At 37.1% G+C, this 22,079-nt stretch overlaps 1 protein-coding gene across 3 annotated transcripts in view; it reads right to left on the bottom strand.

The window, feature by feature from the left end:
* Positions 1-22,079, bottom strand: part of TFDP1 (transcription factor Dp-1) — a 137,504-nt gene that overhangs the window by 41,960 nt on the left and 73,465 nt on the right. The window contains exon 1 of one of the 3 annotated variants that reach the window (XM_020965163.2): positions 9,195-9,287. The exons of the other annotated variants lie outside the window; for them this stretch is intronic. Within the exon in view, the coding sequence (XP_020820822.1) occupies positions 9,195-9,243 (49 nt within the window). The 5' untranslated portion in view covers positions 9,244-9,287. Of the gene's footprint in view, positions 1-9,194; positions 9,288-22,079 lie in introns of those variants that run through there. 3 annotated transcript variants of the gene reach the window in all.

Here is a 22,079-nt window from a genome sequence, read left to right as displayed (position 1 = left end):
AACTGGGGCGAAAGAATTTAGAGCAAGTTTCTCTGACAGAGGCCTCATTTCTCAATTATATAAGGAACTGAGCCAAATTTATAAAAAATAAGAGCTATTCCCCAGTTGATAAACAGTCAAAGGATATGAACAAGCAATTTTCAGAAGAAGAAATCATAGCAATAAACAGCCACTTTAAAAAATGCTCTAAATCACTACTGATTAGAGATATGCAAATTAAAACAACTCTGAGATACTACCTCAAACCTATCAGATTGACTAACATGACAGAAAAGGAAAATGACAAATGTGGGAGGAGAGGTAGAAAAATTAAGACACTAATTCACCGCTCATGGAGTTGTGAACTAGTCCAACCATTCTGGAGAACAATTCAGAACTATGCTGAAAACGCTACAAAACTGTGCGTACTCTTTGACTCAGCAACATCATTACTAGGTCTCTATCCCAAAGACACTAGAAAAAAGGGAAAAGAACCTATTTATACAAAAATATTTATAGCAGCTCTTTTTGTGGTGGCAAAGAACTGAAAATTGAAGAGATACCCATCAATTAGGGCAATAGCTGAACATTGTGGTATAAGATTTGATGGAATACTATTTTGTCATAAGAAAGAATGAGCAGGGTGGTTTCAGAAAAACTGGGGAAAATTTAAGAACTAATGCAAAGTTAAATAAACAGAACCGGGAGAACATTTATACCAATATTGTATGTAGTAACAGCAATAGCGTAAGGATGTTTAACTGTTAAACACTTAGCTACTCTGATTAAAACAACGATCCAAGACATTTCCAAAGGACACAGGATGAAAGATGCTATTTCCTAAGAGCATGGCAGAAACTAGGCATAGACCAAAATCTCACACCATATACCAAAATAAAGTCAAAATGGGTTCAGGACTTAGATATAAAGGCTGATACCATAAGTAAACTGGTAGAACATGGAATAGTTTACCTATCAGATCTATGGAGAACAGAAGAATTCATGACCAAACAGGAGATAGAGAACATTATGAAAAGCAAAATGGATAACTGTGATTACATTAAATTGAAAAGTTTTTGCACAAACAAAGCCAGTGCAAACAAGATTAGAAGGAAGGGAGAAAACTGGGAAAGAATTTTTACAACCAGTCTCTCTGATAAAGGCCTCATTTCTAAAATATATAGAGCATTAAGACAAATTTATAAGAACACAAGCCATTCCCCAACTGATAAATGGTCAAAGGATATGAACAGACAGTTCTCAGATGAAGAAATTAAAGCCATCTATAGTCATATGAAAAAACGCTCTAAATCGTTATTGATTAGAGAAATGCAAATCAAAACAACTCTGAGGTACCACATCACACCTATCAGATTGGCCAACATGACAAAACAGGAAAATGATAAATGTTGGAAAGATGTGGGAAAATTGGAACACTAATGCATTGTTGGTGGAGTTGTGAAATGATCCAACCATTTTGGAGAACAATTTGGAACTATGCCCAAAGGGCTACAAAAATGTGCATACCCTTTGACCCAGCAATAGCACTTCTAGGGCTATATCCCAAAGAGATCAAACAAATGGGAAAAGGACCCACATGTACAAAAATATTCATAGCAGCTCTTTTTGTGGTGGCAAAGAATTGGAAATTGAGAGGATGCCCATCAATTGGGGAATGGCTGAGCAAGTTGTGGTATATGAATGTAATGGAATACTATTGTGCTATAAGAAATGATGAACAGGCTGACTTCAGAAAAACCTGGAAAGACTTATATGGTCTGATGCTGAGTGAAGTGAGCAGAACCAAGAGAACGTTGTACACAATAACAGCCATGTTGTGTGATGACTAACATTGATAAACTTAACCCTTCCCAGCAATACAAGGATCTAAGACATCTCCAAAGGCCTCGTGATGGAAAATGCTATCCACATCAAAGAAAGAACTATGGAATTTGAATTGCTATTTTTTTTCTCTTCTGTTGAGTTTTGTTTCCTCTTTCTGGTGGTTCCTCCTATTGGTTTTAATTTTTATTTACAACTTCACTAATGTGAAAATATGTTTAATAGGAATGTAAATGTAAAGCCTATATCAGATTGTGCACCATCTTGGGGAGGGTGGGGGGGAGGAGGAAAGGGGAGAAAAATTTTCAACTCAAAAGCATATGGAAGTAATTGTTGATAAATCAAAATAAATTAATAAAATTTTTTAAAAAAGAAAGATGCTATTTCCTGAGACAGAACTGATGAATTATCAATGCAGAGTGAAGTACAGTTTTTTAATTTTATTTTTATTGTTTTCTTTTGCAACACAGCTAGCATGGAAGTGTTTTGCATGAATTTACATGAATAATCGATATCGAATTGTTTTCCTTTTCATATGGGACGTAAGGGAAGAAGAAAAAGAATTTAAAACTCAAAATTTTTAAAAAAATGAGCATTAAACTTTTTTACATGTAAATAGGAAATATCTAACAAAATAATTTTTTTTTAATTTAAGAAATTAAAAATAGGGAAAGTGCTGTATACTTAGAGGCATGATAACCAATATAAATATTTAACACAGATTCATCAAATGACATGGCATCTAAATGTTTAAAAGAAAAGTTAATCAAATATACTCTTTACAGAAATGCTTATTCAGTTTTTCATCAGTCAAACTACCAAAGAATTACTTCAGAGAATTTAATAATAGTAGCAAAATTCATCTGGAGAAAGAAAAAATCAAGACTCTCTAAGGTAAAAAATGAAAAAGGCCTAACATATCAAATATCAAACTATATAGCAAAGAAGTAATAGTCAAAACTATTTCATTCTGGTTAAAAAATAGAAGTCAATCAGTGGAATGTTAAAGTACATAATGTAAAGAATAAACATAATCGTATAATGTTCAATAAACTCAACCACCATGGGAAAGGTTCACTATTTGCCAAAAACTTTCAGGAAAATTGGAAAGCCATCTGGCAAAAATAAGATTTTAACCAACATCTCACACATCCTATACCACAATAAGCTACACATGGATATATTTGTAGCTCAAACATAAAAACTCACATCACAAATTAGAAAAGCAAGGGAAAAAATACTTTTTGCAACTATAGATGGATAAGAGTTCATGATCAAGAGATAGAAAGGATCATAACACAAAATGGCTTTTTTTGATTACACAAAATTTAAAAGTTTTCACACAAACAAAAGCAATTTAGTTAAAATAAGCAGAGAAATAGTTAACTGATAAATCTTTGGAGCAAGATTCTCTGATAAAAACCTGCTATCTAAAATATACAAGAAATAAATTGAAATAAACAAGAATGCTAGCCATTCCCCAACAGACAAATGGCAACAGGCAGCTTTCAAATGAAGAAACGCATGCAATCGACAATCATTTTAAAATGCCCAAACCCCTAGTAATTAGAGAAATGCAAATTAAAACATCTCCGAGGTTGTATCTTATACCCACCAGACTGGCAAAAAGGACAAGAACACTGGGGTACTTACTAGGGTTGTGGATTGGTATGGCTATTCTGGAAAGCAATTTGGAAGTATGCCCAAAGTCTCTAACATTACACACACACACACACACACACACACACACACACACACACACACACACACCCCTTTGACCCAGGAATACCATTACCAGGCCTGTACTTCAAAAAGATCAGAGAAGAAAAGGGCTCATGTGTACAAAAATATTCCTAACAGCTTTTTTTGTCAGAGCAGAGAATTAGAAACTAAATGGGTTCACCCATCAATTGGGTAATGGCTGAACAAATTATAGTATATAAATATAATGGAATATTTTTGCATCCTAAGAACGATGAAAGGGATGCTTTCAGAGAAAACTGGGAAGATTTATATAAACTGTTGAATGCCATTAAGAAAAGTCATGCAACTGTGCTGACTGGGTTCACTTACAGTCTCTTCTGGGCTCTCAATGCTATGACAATCCCATTTTTCTTTCCTTATGGACAGTCTATTCCTCAAACAGCTGTTCCAAACTTCTTTTCTCAGGCTTCCTAGATGATACCTTTGCTTTCACTGTAAGATCCCCCCCATCTATTTTACCAAAGAAATGAAAGATAACCCCCACCCTAACTTCCTTCTTCTCCTTTATTTTCTCTCTCAAAATCACTCTACAACTAAAAATAAATAATTTTTTAAAAAATCACTCTACATAAGCCCTATGCTCTCCTTCATTCTCAGTCTCTGTGGGTGAGGTGGCCTTTCTTTTAAAGGTCAACTTCTTTACTTGCATCCCTGACACCATCTCTTCCTATCTCCAGCATACAAACCTATATTATATACATACACACAAGGATGGAGGAACAGAGGGAAACAGAAAGAGAAAAGGGAAAAAAAATTTCATTCTTTCTCTTGTTATCAAATATGTCCAGATCTCTCCAATATTTGAAAACCTTCACTTCACAAAGCTGTTATTCTTTCTAATTACTAGCCCCCTCTTTCCTCTCTTTTCTAGAAAACTCCTAAGAAAAGCCTTCATTTTCTTCACCTTTTTACCTTCCTCTCACTTCTCAATCCCTTGGAAATTTGGCTTCCAAATCCACCACTCATAGGAAACTGTTCTTTCCAGGATTATAAATAATCTCTTAATTGCTAAATCCAACAGTGTTTTTAATAGTTATTGTTCTTGACCTCTCTTCACACTGTTGTCACAGGTGGATAGGCACTGCCCCCAGATACTCTCTTTGTCCACCACATTCATATCTGTCTAAAAACTCTTTATCAATCTCTTTTACTGGAGCAAATGATTTCAGTTTCTATGGTAAGAGAAATATTCCAGCAACCCTTCCCTCCATGTAAATTAGGCTAGTTTTTTTTCCTTGTCATAAAAGTATTAGAAGCATCTTAGATATTTGATTGGCTCAAAATGGCCACTGACATCACTTTCTGTTTACATTAGTACAAAACAGTCCCAGTGAACTCCAGAGGAGGGAGGCCTGATGTTTGGGGGGCTGAATACCACAGGCAACTCAAGCAGAGAAGAATCAGCTGAATTTGCTCTCTGTATCCCTAATGAATTTCCTTTTTGAGTAAATTTCATTTTTTTGACTGTGGAATATTAAACTGAGTGTCTCACTTTGTTCTAGTATCAAACAGGCTCATCTCAGAATAGTCCCCTAACTGTAGGGCATTCCTAGAGGCTCTCTTCTGAGCCCTCTTATCCAATTTAGGTAACTGGCTAGATGATCAGACATTAAAAAATAGTCATCAATGGTTCAATGTTCATTTGGAAGGAAATCTTTCCTGGAATGTTTTGCAAGTACAATGCCATCGAACGTGTCTATCAATCACTTCAGCAAAAGTATAAATGCCATGCTGATCGAATTTTTTTTAATGACACATAGCTAGGAAGGTTAGCTAACCCTAACGAAAGCATTAGGGTTCAACAAGGCTCAACAAAGCCACTGACATGAAATCTGATAGGCTTAAATAAAAGTGTTTCCCTTAAATTAAAAAAATCCAGTTCATAGGTCTAAGATGGGGGAGGTACTGACAAGCCAACAGTTTGCCCAAAAAAGATGATAAAGATTTCAAAAGACTGAAAGCTGAATATGAGTTAGCAGTGTAACAGAGGAGGCAAGAAGACTACTGCAATGCCAGACTGCATTAAGAGAGGCCTAGGAAGATGATGGTCCCACTGTATTATGTGGCAGGAAGCACACATATGGAATATTATGTCTGTTTCTGGGTACCACATTTTAGGAAGATATTACTAAGCTAAGAACATGTAGGAAAAAACATCCACACATGCTGAAGAATTTCCAGACGATGCCATATGAGGAAAGAACTGAGGATGCTTTGGCCTAAAGAATAAAAGCCTTAAGTAAAACACGGTAATTGTCTTTAAGTATTTGAAAGATCACCCCACAGAAGAGGGATTAAACTTGTTCAGCTTGTCAGGCACACAGTAGGACTTAATGTGCCTGCTGATGACTGAAAGAAGGAGAATGAAAAGCAATGAGTGACCATTCCCAAAATGCAAATAACAATGAGAGTCATCCAAAAGGTGAAGTGGGCTCTCCCTAACTGGACATATTCAAATAAAGACTGGGTATCTACTTGTTGGATATGTTGTGGGAGGAGTTTCTTTTCAGGTATTGCTTGGACTCTAAATTAGATCGGACTCAAAAAGTCTCTGTTGTTCTATAACCTCTAAAATTGAAAGTTCTCTCCCTAATGACTTTGTATTTAACTACCTTGCGTTTAGTTTGTTTTACATATGTATTATATATGTGCATATATTCAATTCTGTAGGCATGTAAAAGTTCATGCTGTCTTCTTCAATATAATGTAAACATCTTGAAATGCAAGATTGTTTCATTTTTGGCTTTATATTCCCAGTGCCTAGAACATTCTTATGCTTTATAAATGCTTGTTGATTGACTTGAGAACAAAAACATAAACAACTGCAAATGAATATAAAAGACTGACGTTTAAAAAAAACTTTTCTTTTTTAAAAAGATTTTTAAAAATTTTGTTTTTAAAATTAATAATTTTGACAAAATCTATAAATATTATATGTACTCATGCTAATCATCAGGCTCACTAAAATACTCATTTTTTTTTTCTGGGCATAACCACTTAAGCAAAAATTTTCCATGGGATGTTAATGCTACACTATTTTCTTTTAAAACCTGAAATTGTCTTGTATCTATAATTCCTTGTCTCTAAGAGAAAACATAAAAGCCAGGTCTGGCTTATATGTTCCATCATAAACCTATATAGTGATTATTTCACTGTCCTACAAAGAAAGAACCTCAATTCTTAATGTATGACTGGTACCCTGGACTATATAGCTTTAGCAAAAAGATTTAGATCAACAGGAAGAGAACCTTCAATATTCTTTCCCCAAGCAAGCCTAACCTTCTGTGGCTAAAGTGGTCATTTGGCAGGGAACTGCACGGCTATGTTAGACAACTACATTTGCAAGTGATGTTTGGGTGACGTATTAATGCAGAATGAAGTTTTTTAAACTAATCAAGTAATTTTCTCTGAAAGTATGTTGGCATTGAGTAAAGAATTTCATTTTATTCACAGGAAAGAATGAATCCTATTCCAAACCTTTCAACTCCAAACATAACAACTTTCTCCCTTTGCAGTTCTACAAATATCACTCGCCACCCAAAAAAAAAAAAAAGAAAAAAAAAAGAAAGAAACACCATGAAAGGAAAGCATAACTCCCAAACACAAATTAGCTCCAGAGTGAAATACATGCATGCTACATCACTAAAAGGGAGTGATTTACACAGAAATTTCAAAAAAGAAATTCTACACAAAACACTTCTAATCCCAAGACTGCACTAATTACTTTTTGTCACAAAATAAATGGATTATAAACGGAGGCGATGCTCAAATGCCTTACCCAAGTAGTTTTCTCATTCAGAGGTTACTGTAACTGTGCCACCTACTGGTAATAGACCTTCCTTAAAGTTTCAGACCTTTGCTCAAAATCGAGGAATCCACATTAACCTAAAAGCTAAGGACCAATTAATGGCAATATCTTAAAATATTATATGCTTCCTCCTCTGAGCTACACTGCAACAGAATGGTAGTGTTTTCCCCTCTCACTTCTACTACACAATCTCCCCAGTAAAGCAATCTTTACTTAAGGTCTACTTGGCCTACCTTTGTTTTAACAACCACAACCTCATCATTAAAGATTTAGAGGTACAGTAATTTTACCATTATGATAAAAAATGCACAATGAAACAACCTAGAGAAAAGCCATTAATCTCTGGTGGATGGGCCCATAGGCAGATGCCCAAGTTGTATTCACTGCTGCCTGTGTGAAGAAATGAAGTGGCCTTCACCATAAAAATTTTTGTTCCAGTAGAATGTAAACTCCTCAAGAGCAGGGCCTGCTTAGGTTTAGTCTTGATATGCCTAGCACCTAGCACTGTAAGAACTTAATAAATGCTTGCTGAATTAAACTGAATCAACTCTTCTTAAAATTAAGTAGTGTATCTAGGAAAAAAGCTTTCCCATTCATGTCTTCAGGGCCTTTTTATGAGTTGCATTACACAGAAGGAAGACTGTGGCAAGAGATAAGATTTTAGGCCTTGCAAAATTTAAAATAAACAGTATACTAATAAGCAATTGGTGAATCTCTTTGAGTCAATCCAACTATACGGCCAAATAATTTGGAACTATGCAAAAAAAGTGACTTAAATGTCTCTATACCCTTTGACCTAGACATCCCATTGCTAACTATGTATCTCAGTACTAGGCATATACATTAAGAGGATATATGGCATATAAAGCCAAGGCAAAAAAGAAAGGTCCTATATCTACTAAAATATTCATAGCAGTACTTTTCTCTAGTAGCAAACAACTGAAAATAAAATGAGTCTTCACTGACTAGAATAACTAAGCAATTTGCAGTGCATGAATGTAATAAAGTACTATTATTTCATATGTGAAAAATGACTGATAAATTCAGAATAATTATACAGAAATTATATTACAACCAAAGAATTATATAAACTGGAAGAATTATATAAACAGATGCAGACCAAAGAAAGCAGAAGTAGGAGAACAATATACAATATAAATGAAAAGAACAATAAAATGAAACTGAATGCTGCAGAAATAAATAGAATGACAGAGCTTGGCCCCAGGAGACAGAACACAATACACTTCTCCCTCTCCACTGGAAAGGTGGGAGAGGAAGGGTGTGGAATATTCCATTCACTGTAAGACATGGTCAATGAGAAAGTCTGCTGGGGAATTTTTAAACACAGAGGTTCATTAGAAAGAGGGATATTTGGAAATAAATGATATAAAATCAAAAGGCATCATCAACACAATTATTTTTTAAGTTAAGCTAAGCAAAAGCAGGGTTTATGAATTGTCCCTGCTTAGGTCAGGAAGGTGGGCAGACAAAAGCAGCCATAATATAAGTTTCTAAATTGCCTCAGTCCCTTAATTAGCATATAAAATTGCCCACAGCTCTCTAAGCTAGAGAAGATCACATCCAAAATCTAGAGACCAGAAGGCAAAGCAATGAGGCTTGGGGTTTCCTCTCCCAGTGATGGGGCCAATTCTGCACTAGAACACAGTGAGAACCTTCCTCAAAAATGAACCGCCCCAAGCGGTAGTTAGTAACGGCCGTTTGGGGACAGGGGTTTGGCTCTCCATGGCAGTACATCCACGCAACCTGGAGGTCTTGGGAATAGGAGCCATCCAGGACTCACCCTTGTGCTCACTCAGCTCCAGCCAGAATGGCCCGTCAAAATGAATCATGATGACTGGCCTCAAGAGGAAGTTTTCTAGAGTCAGGAGAACAGAACCTCCCAGATTCAAAACTGGCTTGTCCCTCTGGAAAGAAGTGATCCGGATCTCTGGGACAGGCTTACAATAAACAGAGACAGAGCCTAAAGGGAAAAACTGCAGGTCGAGCAGGAAAGCAGGCGGGGGCTAAGACCACGTGACCGGGTGGCGGTTAGGCGGGGCTCGAGGCCGCCCCCTTCCTCCTCCAGGCTGCCCTGCTCCCTCCCTCTTGGCATCCTCTCTTCTTCCTGATGGGCACTGGGACATCTCCCAGGACATGTCATCTTGCAGAAGCCATCTTGATATTTTTTATTTGAAATGAGCTAAAAAAATGTCCCCTACAATTTGAATGCATTCCAAAATAGAGCAAAACCACCTTTTTATTTAGTGAAGTTGAGCCTACTAAGTGACTTTTGTCCATCAAGCCATCAACAAGAATTTAATCAGCACCTGCTGTGTGCCAGACACTGGGCATTGGTGAAGAGGCCAGTGAGGCTGGACAGTCAAGGGAAGGATGGGGGCTAGTTTGTGGAGGGCTTCAGAAGCCACACAGGAGCCTGCATTCTATCCTACAGCATGGCCGCTTAACCTTGTTGGTGCCATGGACCCCTGTGGTAGTCTGGGGAAACCGGTGAGCCCCTTCTCAGAAGAACGTTTTTAAAATTCATAACTGAAGTAAATGCTACCTTTTAAATAAAAACGTGACTGTTTTCTTATCCAACAAGTACACAGACCTTTTAAAGGACCCAAGGACTCCAGGTTAAGAACTCCTACCTGAAAGGAAATAGGAAGTCACTAGAGTTTACAGATCTGTGCTTCAGGAAAATTACTTAGCTGAGTGGGGAGAGACTTGACCAGGGAGGGCAATTAAGGGACACTGACACAGTCCAGCGACACAATCCTCAAGATCTCATTAACAACGATCCTAAAAGGTAACTGTAATGTATTTTTTAAAGGTTTCCAGATCCAAATCTGTTAGGAATGCATTGGAGCTTACTGGAAAGAAATAAGATAATAAAGGAAACTTCTAATGGGTGGGAAACAAATGAGAAAGGAATGTTGAAAACCCCCAAACTCTCCTGAGCAGAACCAGAGTGCAGACAGAATATAATGATATCTAATCAAACAACTAATACCAACTTTAATGGAAAGCAATGACTCTCAAAGAATTACAACACAGTTTATGTCCTCTAGAAGTTTTCATGCTGCAGACAGTGATAATGCATTTTTAAAAACCAAAGAATACTAAATGATGAGTTGAATGGTATACATGGCAACAGGAGTTCCAAGAAGGGAACAGCTATTTGTTTTTACTGATTTTTATCAGAAACTTAATATAAAGCATTAATATAACCAACTAAACTTGATCACTATTTAAATTTTAAGTATTTAACATCAAGTATGATAACTTTTCAGTCAGTGTCTCAGAGTCCCCAACAGCATTATTTTTCATTCTTCACTTTTCAAGAAATTATTTCTTTCTGGGCGACACTCAGGGAAAACTTCCCAGAAAATGGGATCTGAGCCAGGTCCCAGACGGATTGGAATTTAAGTGGGCTGAAAAGGATAAGTAAGACATTATAAGAGAAAGGATATGGCATGTGAAAAGATTCGGATGGGATAGCACAAAGCACATTTGGAGGACAGAAAGTAATTCATTTTTTTCCTGGAATGGGAAGTTCACAAAGAAGAACAGTGACAGACAAAGCTGGAAAAATACGTTCCTTTTGAATGAGGTCAAAGTAATACAGGTAGCAAGTTGCAGGACTAGGATCTGAACCCAGGTCCTCTGTTTCCAAATCCAATATTACTTCTTGGGTAACTAAATACATTCCTATAAGCAGTGGGGAGGTACTGCAAGTTTTTAGAGGAGAGTGGCATGATGAAAGCGGTGTTTTATGAAGAGCAATCTGACAGCAATCTATAATGGTGCCTTAGAGAGGAAAGAAAATGGAGGCAGGGAAAACAGGCTATTGCAACAAACTGGGAAATAATGTGAGTCTGAAATAGGGTGGTAGCAACAGTAACACAAACAAAAAGACAAACTGTGAAAGATCTATTTTTTTTAAGTCAATCAGGGTTAAGTGACTTGCCCAGGGTCACACAGCTAGTGTCAAGTGTTTGGTCTGAGGTGGGATTTGAACTCAAATCCTCCTGACTTCAGGGGCGATGCTCTATCCACTGCGCCACCTAGCTGCCCCCAAGACTCTTAATTGAACAGCCAGTTTTAGTAAGAAAATGAGGAGTTTACACATAGACACGTGGAATTTGAGGTAATAATGGAACTTTCAGGCAGAGGGGACCAGCAGGTATCTGGAAATGGAACCCAAGATGAGATCACTGATACTCATGTAGATGTAGGGACCAGTCACATGACAGGTGAAGCAGTCGCAATGGGTATGACCCACAGGCGAGAAAGTATAAGATGTAGAAGGCAGAACCTTCAAGAATACTACACATGGGTTTAGAAGAAAGAGGAGCCCATTAAGGAAACAGAAAAGGAATGATCAGGGAGAATCAGGATTACAAGAAAATCAAGACAAAGATGGTAGTCAACAGTAAAAACATCAAGAAAATGTCATCTTGCCAACCCGTGTTGTACCTAGAGTCACAAAGTAGTGACAAAGTAGTCACAAAAGTCTGGAGTTATTCCAAAGAAATATTCTCAAGAAAGAAGAGCATGTATGGTACCACCCTATAATTACACAGCTCATGAGTCCTTTGAAGTTCAGGTACCAGTTGAACTAAAGAACCTCGCTGCTTCCACAGTGGATATTGTTTGAATGAAAATATCCATTAATGTACATGGGAAGAGATGAAAGGTTCCAGGTGGTGGCCGGTGGCTGACAGATACAGAGATGACCTGGCAACTTAAATCGACCCATCATAAAGTCTTGGCATATAATCAGGGCCTCCTGAAATTTGTCAGACTTTATGAACCCTACCCACTTCTCTATGTGGAAATGAATGACACTATTAGAAAGAACCTAGAAAATACCTGGAAGAATCATGAAACACTGAATAGGAAACTTGGGAACACAAGGGTTTTCATTATTACTTCCAGATGAACATAGGAGGTTTGGAGGCGAAAAGGATATCCTAAAAGTGAACAACTTGGTAAGAAGGCAGCATCAGAAAACACGATTTCGCTTTCTGGGCTATGTCTTAAGATACAAGAATAAAAGGCTTTTGGTCAATGTTCTTAATGAGGGCCAGGAATGATATATATCTATAGCTTTGCTAATCTTATCAAGAGTCCTTTAAAAACAAGAATGAAAGTAGTAGGGGAAAACTGCACAGATTCAAATATTAAAGCACATATTGCAAAGAGCAATAGGTAGGACATAGAAAGAACAGCAATGGAGGGAGAAATTCAGAGGATGCAATAATAGAGGAGGAAAAATGATGTTCATGCCTTGGGAGGCCTGTGCTCAAAATGGGCAAGTATGGATAATTTTTAAAAAATGAACAAGACATCTCAACATAAGCATGTAAATAAATGTGACCTCATAAGCAGCTTCATGCAGTACAGCAACAAGACATACTAACTACTCTGTGAAAATCCACAGCCTGAGGAAGAATGGTACAGTTTATGGATGTTAATAAAGGAAGGAAAAACAAAAGTGACATCATAATCAGAATACACCATAGACTACCTAGGATGATGGAAGAAATGGATGACAAGTTAATGATGCAAGTCTAAACCTCGCATCAAAGATATAATTGCACATGAAAACAGACTGTCTTGTGTTATGGTTTTTTGGTTACATTTTATTTTTTGCTCTAGAGTTCATTTTAAGACAACTTAGCATTAAATGTTTTTAAAATGAGCAGTCATCACATTAAAAAGAGTTTACTGTGTTTTCATGACCATTGTCAAAGTTTACATCCTTGCTTTCAGAGGAAAACAGGTAAATAGCCAACTGAATGGAACAAATATATAAATTTGTATATATTGAAAAGATAAAAAGTTGAGAAATTAACAATGATGAAATGGTCCCTTCCCCCCATGAAATGTTTATACAAAAGCTATGATTTTCTTATTCTCAACATTGGGCTGAGGTATATTAGTTGATGTACTGATGACTGCCATTTAATTGGGGGAAAGGGATGCTAAACTCTTTCAAAGCATAGTTTAAACTATGAATGCGAATGCCAGAAATAAATGTTACTGAATACATGGTAGTTATAGTAAATGTCAACATTAATAAGTTGTATCTTTCAAACTAAAACTGCTATTGTTTACCTTGTCTAATAACTAATACTAGTACTTGAATTTTGCTAATGGCAACTACCTTAGGCCATGAGGTGGAAAAGTGGATAGAGTGCAGGGTTGAGTTCAAGTCTGGTCTCAGACACTTACTAGCTGTGTGACCCTGGGCAAGTCACTTAACCCTGTTTGCTTCAGTTTCCTCCTCTATAAAATGAGCTGGAGAAGGAAATGGCAAGCCATTCCAGTACCTTTGCTAAGAAAATCCCAAATGGGGTCAGACACAACTGAAAAATGATTAGACAACAACAAAATGACCTTAAGGCTTATTTATTAAAGTTTTTTTTTAAACTCTTAAACCTTCTTAAAAGTGGTATCTTAAGGTATAAGGATAAGTGGTATCTTTAAGATTATTACATTTCTAACTATTTTTTATAACTAGGTAAGCAGAAATAGCAGATTTGAAATATTATAATGTTTTGTTTTTACACAAAAATAACATTATTGTATAATACTTTAAGTGTTACAAAGCACTTACTTATGTTACATAATTTTAGAGATACAACAACCTTTGCTGTACAGGTTAATTGCATTGTTGTTTTTGTTCTGTTTTCAGTTGTGTCTGACTCTTCATGACCCCATTTGGGTTTTTTTTGGAGGGCAAAGATTCTAGACTGTGTTGTCATTTCCTTCTCCAGCTCATTTTACAGATGAGGAACAGAGGTAAAGAGGGTCAAGTGACTTGCCCAGGGTCACGCAGCTAGTAAGAGTCTGAGACCAGATTTGTGCCAGGAAGATGAGTCTTCCTGACTCCAGGCCCAGAGCTCTACCCAGCTGTCCTCAGATCTTCTTTACAGATAGGCTAAGGGGTTTGTCCAAGACAGCACAGATAAGTGTCAAAAGGTCCCACCTGAAGCTAGATCTTCCCATTTCAAAGTCCAATACTCCCTACCCAGGGTCTCCTTTATGGATCTTGATTGTTATTCAATATGCTAGCTCTCCCTCCCAGCTTTGGGTCCTTTGTATATTTTTTTGATAAACATGTCATCGATTTCTTTCTCCAAGTGACTAATAAAAGTGCGCAATAGCACAGGAACCTGAGACACCCTACTGCAAACTTTCTAAGCTGACCATGAATGCATAACTCCTTGGGTCCAGCCATTGAAACAATTCCAAATCTACCAACTTTATAAATCATCTGGCTCAAATACTTTCCTTTCCCACAAGAGTATCATAAAAGGGAACTTGTCAATTTCTCTGCCTAGGGTGAAAATTAGCATTTCAAGAGCTTTGCTAAAATCTAGGTAAACTCTATCTACAGAATGAAAAAAGGAAAAGGCAGCTATCCTGACCAAACCAATCCAACCCGATAAAAAATTTATATTAAATACCGATGTGAACAGCACTGTTCAAAGGATAACACAAAGGTAAAAAGTAGTCCCTGTCTTCAGTAAGCTTACCATTAACTTCCCCCTCAGTTCTCATATTTGGTCTGTAACTCTCTTGTGTACTTAACCATGTGATATTCTTTTAATTAAACTTATCTGAATTAGTCTTACCCAGCCCCCCACTCTTAATCCCATTAGGAAAAAAAGCTCCATGAAAGAAGGGACAATGTCTTACCTAAAAATCTGTCTCAGATCATCACTGTGTCCTGCACATATGAGACACTGATATTAAATAAACAAATGAGAGAAACAGACAGTGACTGAGGTCTGATAATAAGGAACTGAGAATGGACTTAGATCAGACTCTCCTTTCCTTCTGCTGCTCAGCCCAGTTTCAACTTCAGGGAACTAGACTCCCTCCCAGGGTAAGCTCATCACCTCTAATCTCATCACCAAAATGCTAACTCAAGCCTTGGATGTCACCTCCCTCCTTCAGCCTCCTCTCCCTTCAGATTGGAAGGCTGGAGGGCAGAGTACCAAACTCCTCCCAAAGCCTTCCTTTAGGAGGAGCAGAAATTGGACTCCCTACTCATTCCACTCTACCTCTACGGCTCTGCTGGCTTTCAACTCCACAGAACAGGAGTGTCCCAGCAGCATGTACACCTTGGTGTATCCTCCTCACCCCCTACTTTCCATCTTCTTTCTGTGTATTGTCTTCTCCAATCAAATTGTAAGATCCTTGAGGTCAGGGTCTGTCTTGCTTTTTATTATCTGTATCCGAAGTATTTAGCATAGTAAGGGGTTGAGTGGGAATCAGACCTGCTTTGCTTGGCCACAGAGGGTAGAACTAAGAGCAGTAGACGGAAGTTGCAAGGAGACAGATTTAGGTTTCCTAATTAAAATTATATCAAAAGTGGAAATTGAGAGGATGTTATCACTTGTGGAATGACTGAACTGTGGCATATATTGTGTTCTAAGAAATAAGGAACAGGATGCTTTCAGAAAAACCTGGGAAGACTTACACCAACTGATGCAAAGTGAAGTGAGCACAACAAGGAGAGCATTGTACAGAGGGGCAGCAATATTGTAAGATGATCAGCTGTGAGTTACTTAGCTCTTCTCAGCAACAATGATCTGAGACAAAGGATTAATGATGAAAAATGGTATCACCTTCCAGAGAAAAAACTGATCGAGTCTGAATGCAGATTGAAGCTTACTGTTTTAACTTTGTTTTACTTGTTTGTTTGTTTTTTGGCTGTGTTTTCTTTTACAACATGACTAATACAGAAATATGCTTTGCCTGACTGCACATCTATAAACTATGTCAAACTGCCTTCTCAAAAAGAGGAGAGGGGAGGGAAGAGAATTTGGAACTCAAAATTTAAAAAAAAAAATGTTAAAAACTTTTTACATGTAATTGGAAAGAATATTTGGAAGATAAAAAAGTACTTGGTAGATCAAAGGCTACTCTGCTTTGGGAGATGACATTTAGGTATGCTCTAAAGTGGATTTTGGGGGGAATGGAATACACTTGATGACTACGGTCCCTTCTGATTCTAATTATATGGCCTCAGCTTCAGCAAATATGGAAAAACATTCCAATAACCTAGAGAATAATCCACCAATAATCACTGTCTAGGGGCTAAGAACACAAAGAAAGCTATTTATGATTCTGACAAGGCAAATTCAAAAACAGATCTACATGATTAAAAAAAAGGAAAGTACATGAGCAGAACAAAGTAGGAAAGGATGGATCAGAAACAACCCAGTGCTTGATAAACCACCAAAATATAAGCTGAGGAAGAACTACCTACTTGATAGGAACTTCTGGGAAAACTGGAAAAGAGCTTAACAGAAATTAAGTGTAGAATGACATACTATATCACATACTACAGTAAGGTCAAAATGAATATGTGAAGTGAATATTAAAGATCACACTATAAATTTTTTTTAATTTTCAAAACTTTCAAATTTCAAAATTTCAAAATGTTCAGGTACACTTCAGTTATGGATAGGGAGAAGATAAATGCAATCATTTAAGAAAAAAATAATATCTACTAGAGGTAATTTCAAAAGCTTTTGTATCAACAAAAATCAATGAAACTAAGATAAGAAGGAAAGTAGCCAATGGGGAAGGAGTGGAATCTTTGTCTCAAATATTTCTGATAAGGGTCCAAGAGATTTCCAACACAAATATTTAACACCAAATGCTATTCCCCAGCAAACAACTGATCAAAAGAAGTGCTCAAAAGAACAAGCATAAAATATTGCTATAAGTAACTAATAAGAGAAAATGCATATCAAAACTCTGAAGCTACACCTCATGCCCAGCAAATTAGCAAACTTCCAAAAACTGAAGTAACAGTACTGGGGGGCTACAGAAAAGTATGGAATGCTAATTGATTATCAATGGAGCTGAGAATTAGTCCAGTGAATATTATTGTGTAGAACAAATTGGAACTATGAATGAAAGACAATGAATTTTGTTCAGCTCTCCTACTCATCAAGGACTGTGCTAAGTAATAGGGATAAAAAATGAGAGATATTTTGGGAAAAATAATAACAGTTCCTGCCCTCAAAATGCTTACATTCTTGGGAGTAACTACCCATATGGAAGCTAGTGGCCATGGAGGGATATTTAGTTTAAAGGAATACAGTGATGGGGAGTGCAGCCATAGAGATATAGACTGATAGACTCTTTCCAGTAGAAATGGGAATAAGTGATTTGATTAGGGCTCTAGAACTGGAAAGAATATGTGGGAAAATGATACTGGTCAGACAGGGAAGGAGTGAAATGATCACAGCAGTTGATCAACATGCCTAATGTGATGGGGTTAAAATAGGTATAGGGACTGGATTGTGATTTCACTGATCTAAGGAATTTCCAGGTTAGGAAACTGTCTACAAATGCAAATTGGCACTTTGTCTGCAACCTATAGATTTAGAAAGTTGCAACCTCACTAAGAGATTAATAAGTAACTTGACCAAGGTCAAAGATCTACTATGAATCAGTCAGAGGCAGTATTTGAATTCAGGTCCTTTTGGCTTTGGGGCCAGCTCTCTATATATATCTACCGGGCCATGATAGGCCAAGAAGATACTAAAATGCCGAAGGCCCTTTGTTCTTAAACATGCTACTGTTAGGTAAGGAGTCAAAAATAGAAAGGACCCAGATGTATTAAAATATTTCTAGCAGCACTTTTTGTATTACAAAAAACTGAAAATAAAGTAAATGATCATCATTTAAGCTAAATAAATCGTGATCCATAAACATAATGAAACATTACTACACAGTTGAGAAATGATGACTATGAAGAATACAGGAAGACATGAAAAGATTAAATATGTATACTTATTTCTATACACCTATATATTCATACATTTTATTTGTATGTAAGGGGTAGAGAGAGAAAACAGGGCCCCCCAAAGGGGATTAGAGAAACACATGCATGCAATGTCAAAGTGAGCAGAATCAGGAAAATATGCAAAATTACTACAGCAAAGTAAACAGAAGAGACAACAAAAATGGAAACTGAGCATTATGTAATCATCATCATCATCATCATCATCATCATCATCATCATCATCATCATCATCATCATCATTGTCGTCATGGAGCCTGGCCCAGGAGAATGAGAAAGCAATGCCCTCCTCCCTTCTTTGCAGAGGTGGGGGCCTATGAAGGTAGAACAGCATATACTGTCAGACTTGATTGATGTGTGGGCTGGTTTCTTTTTTCTCTTTCTTTTTTTATTCCTTTTTATGAGAGATGGCTCCCATGGTGGGGAGAAGTGACAGACTGGGAAATGAAAGGAATATAAAAAACAATATCAATAAAGAAGTTTGTAAGAGGTGTACAAAATGAAAGCTAATCTTCCTGCTGAAAAGAGAAAGCAAAAAGACTAAAAGAAAACCTTTGTATTCTCCAGCTTCTCAAGGACAATGAGATAAAGAACAGATCTGTGGGCAAGGGTTGTCACTGCTAGGCACATACCCCAGAAAGTCCAAGACAAAAAAGAAAGGTCCCATTTACACCAAGATCTTTATAAGAACCTCTGGGTTTCAAAAGATTCCCCTTTCTTTAGTAGGTGATGACTAAACAAACTGCCGCATAAGAATGCAGAAGAATATTATTTCATTGTTAAGAAACAATGAATAATTTTTTTTAAAGAAACAATGAATAAGAATTCAAAGAAGCAAAGAATTATTTACTATTTTGCCCCGACAGAACAGAAGCTCCTTAAGGACAGGGAACATTTCTGTTTCGTCCTTTTGTCGCCAGGACTTAGGGTGGTGGCTGGAAATTAGTAAGTGACCACTAACAGCTGGCTGATGAATGTAGAAAGTTCAGTCAGAAGATTATTAAGGCAAAAGTACATTCATGGTCAAAGACCTTGGTAAAAGGAATTATCCTAGTGGATACATGAGAAGGAATAAGAATTATCATTATTATTATTATTATTATTATTATTATTATTATTATTATTATTATAACATTTATATAGTGCTTCAATTTTTGCAAAGTCATTTCTTTTAATGCTTGGTCTTTGTTCTTCCCAATAACACCATAAGGTAGGTGTCATTACTACTTTCATTTTCATGATGAGGGAAACTGAGGAACGGAAAAGTTAAATAATTCGCCCAAGGTCACATAGCTACTACCCACACACAGGGGTGTCAAGAGTAGTATTAGTCAGACTAGAAGGTTGAGAAGAGAGGACGAACAGAGGGAATGAAGGCACTCAGAGAACAGTAGGGAAAAGACAGCTTTTTAAAGGTGTTTGGCTTAGAAAGGGAAAAGATAAGTTGATAGCTACTTGGGATTGTAGGATCTAGTAAGGATTTTTCAAGGAGACAGGGATATTTGTTGGCATCCGAGAAAGAATCAGTGGATTGGGAGGTGGAAAACAAATGGGGAACAAGAATAATCCAGTAATATGAGGGAAAAGGCAAGAGGGCATGAAATCTAGGCTGCATGTATCAGGGTTTCCCTTGGACAGGAGAAAAGCCAGCTCTCTTTTTAAATTTTCTTTTTTCATTGTAAATTTAACAATAATCAACAAATCTAAACATTTCAGTATATAAAGAACAAGGAACAGAGTTTACCCTCAATACTTCCTTGACGCCAGAGGGACTTCGAAATATATGTTGATGTTCAGTTAAATATCCAAACTTCTCAGTTCCATTATCTACTCTCTCATCATGACCTACTCTTCCACTTTCCCTCAACTATACGCAAAAATGGTCAACCCTCGATCTTGACAGCCTCTTCAAGTGTTCCGCCACCTCATGTTGAAGAGTTGTCACATTTCTTCATTTAAACACCTTTTAGCACTCAATGCTTGAAACTTTTTGTTGTTAACTCACTTCAGTTTGTGATCCCATTTGGGGTTTTCTTGGCAAAGATACTGGAGTGATTTTCCACTTCCTTCTCTCATTGTACAGATGAAGAAACTGAGGCAAACAGGGTTAAGAGACTTGCCAAAAGTCATACAGCTACTAAGAATCTGAAGCCAGTTTTGAACTCATGTCTTCCTGACTCTAGGCTTAGTAGCTGCCCCAAGTTAGCCAAATTCCCAACTTTATTATACTTTTTCATTCCTCAACCCACACATTCAACTCAGTTACCATTTTTATCTCGGTAACATCTCTTATATGATGGTATAACAGATAGAGTCCTAGACATCTAATTGGTCCCTGTCTACCTCAAGTCTTTTCCAAGGCCAATTTATCCTCCATCAAGCTGCCAAAGTCATTTTCCTAAACATTCTGTCAAACCTTACCCTCTTGCTCAGTAAACTCCAATGGCTCCCCCATTACTTCCAGGATCAATTATAAACTTTTCTGTTTTGGCTTTTAAAGCTCTCCAACCCTGCTCCTCTACTACTTTCTCAGTCTTATTACACTAATCTACCCAACACTCACCCTATGGTCCAGTCATACTGTCCTATTTGGAGGTCCTCACACATGAATCTCCATCTTCTATCCTGCTTCTTTTTTTTCTTAATGTATTTATTCTTAGTTTTCAACATTCACTTCCATAAGATTTTGAGTTCCAAATTTTCTCACTACAGAGAAATAATGAACTAAAGATTCAGTAAGATATGCATTCTCTGACATAGTCAAAGTGTTGATTTGGATGATACATATTTGTTGAAGGGCCACAAATTGAAATAGAGGCTATCAAGGGGTTGTAAAACGAAGAGAAAAAAAGAGGAAGCCCCTACCTGGTGGCCTCAATGTACTCAATGTACTTGTATGGATGCTCTTACCCGATTTTTTCTTATGGGGCAAATAAGGACATTGATTAAGTATTTAATAAGCATTTGTTAATTTATTAGCTGGTATGGTTTTGATTTTAAAAGCCTAGTAAGGACCATATTAAAAAAAAAAAAGAAAAATTACAGGCTGAAATCATGAATAAATATACACACAAAGATACTAAAGAAAATAGTATCAAATACAGTACTGAAACACATTTTAAAATAATTTTCATGCTGACCAAGAAGGATTTATGCAAGGAATTCAAGGGAAATATCAATAGGAAAAAATAGCATGACCATCTCAACAGAAACAGACCGAGTCCTCAATAAAATATAACTCTCATTCATGATTGAAAAAACAAAACAAAACACTCATGTAACGCTTTGTCAGAGCTTTTCCTCTAAAACAATGGGTCAGGTTCATACCATGGGTATTTTCTTAATACTTAATAACCTTTAAGGTTTATTTTGTCTCCATCCAGTTAACTCTGGGAACTTCCTCCTCATCCTCAGAGTGAGATTACAGGATCATAGTTGGAAGGTCTCCAACTATGTGGCGGAAGGACCACCAAGTCAGTGCAATCCCTGTTTTTTGGATAAGGAAAATGAAACCCAGGGAATTTAAGCAGCTTGCCAGTGGTTAGACTGGTTGTAAGTGTTAGGGTAGGCAGTTAGGTGGCACAGTGGATAGAGTACTGGACCAAGAGTCAGGAAGACTCATCTTCTGAGTTCAAATCTGAACCCTCATTTTCTTATGTGTAAAATGAGCTGGAGGGGAAGCTAGGTGGTGCAGTGGATAGAGGTCTGGCCTTGGAGTCAGGAGGACTTGAGTTCAAATCTGACCTCAGACACTTGACACTTACTAGCTGTGTGACCCTGGACAAGTCACTTAACCCCGACTGCCTCACCAAAAAGCAAAAAAAAAAGAGCTAGAGAAGGAAATGACAA

This window comes from Phascolarctos cinereus, unplaced genomic scaffold (genome assembly GCF_003287225.1).
Source record: "Phascolarctos cinereus isolate Bilbo 61053 unplaced genomic scaffold, phaCin_HiC Scaffold_7;HRSCAF=346, whole genome shotgun sequence".
Lineage (NCBI taxonomy): Eukaryota > Metazoa > Chordata > Mammalia > Diprotodontia > Phascolarctidae > Phascolarctos > Phascolarctos cinereus.
This window is presented reverse-complemented; position numbering and strand designations above follow the sequence as displayed.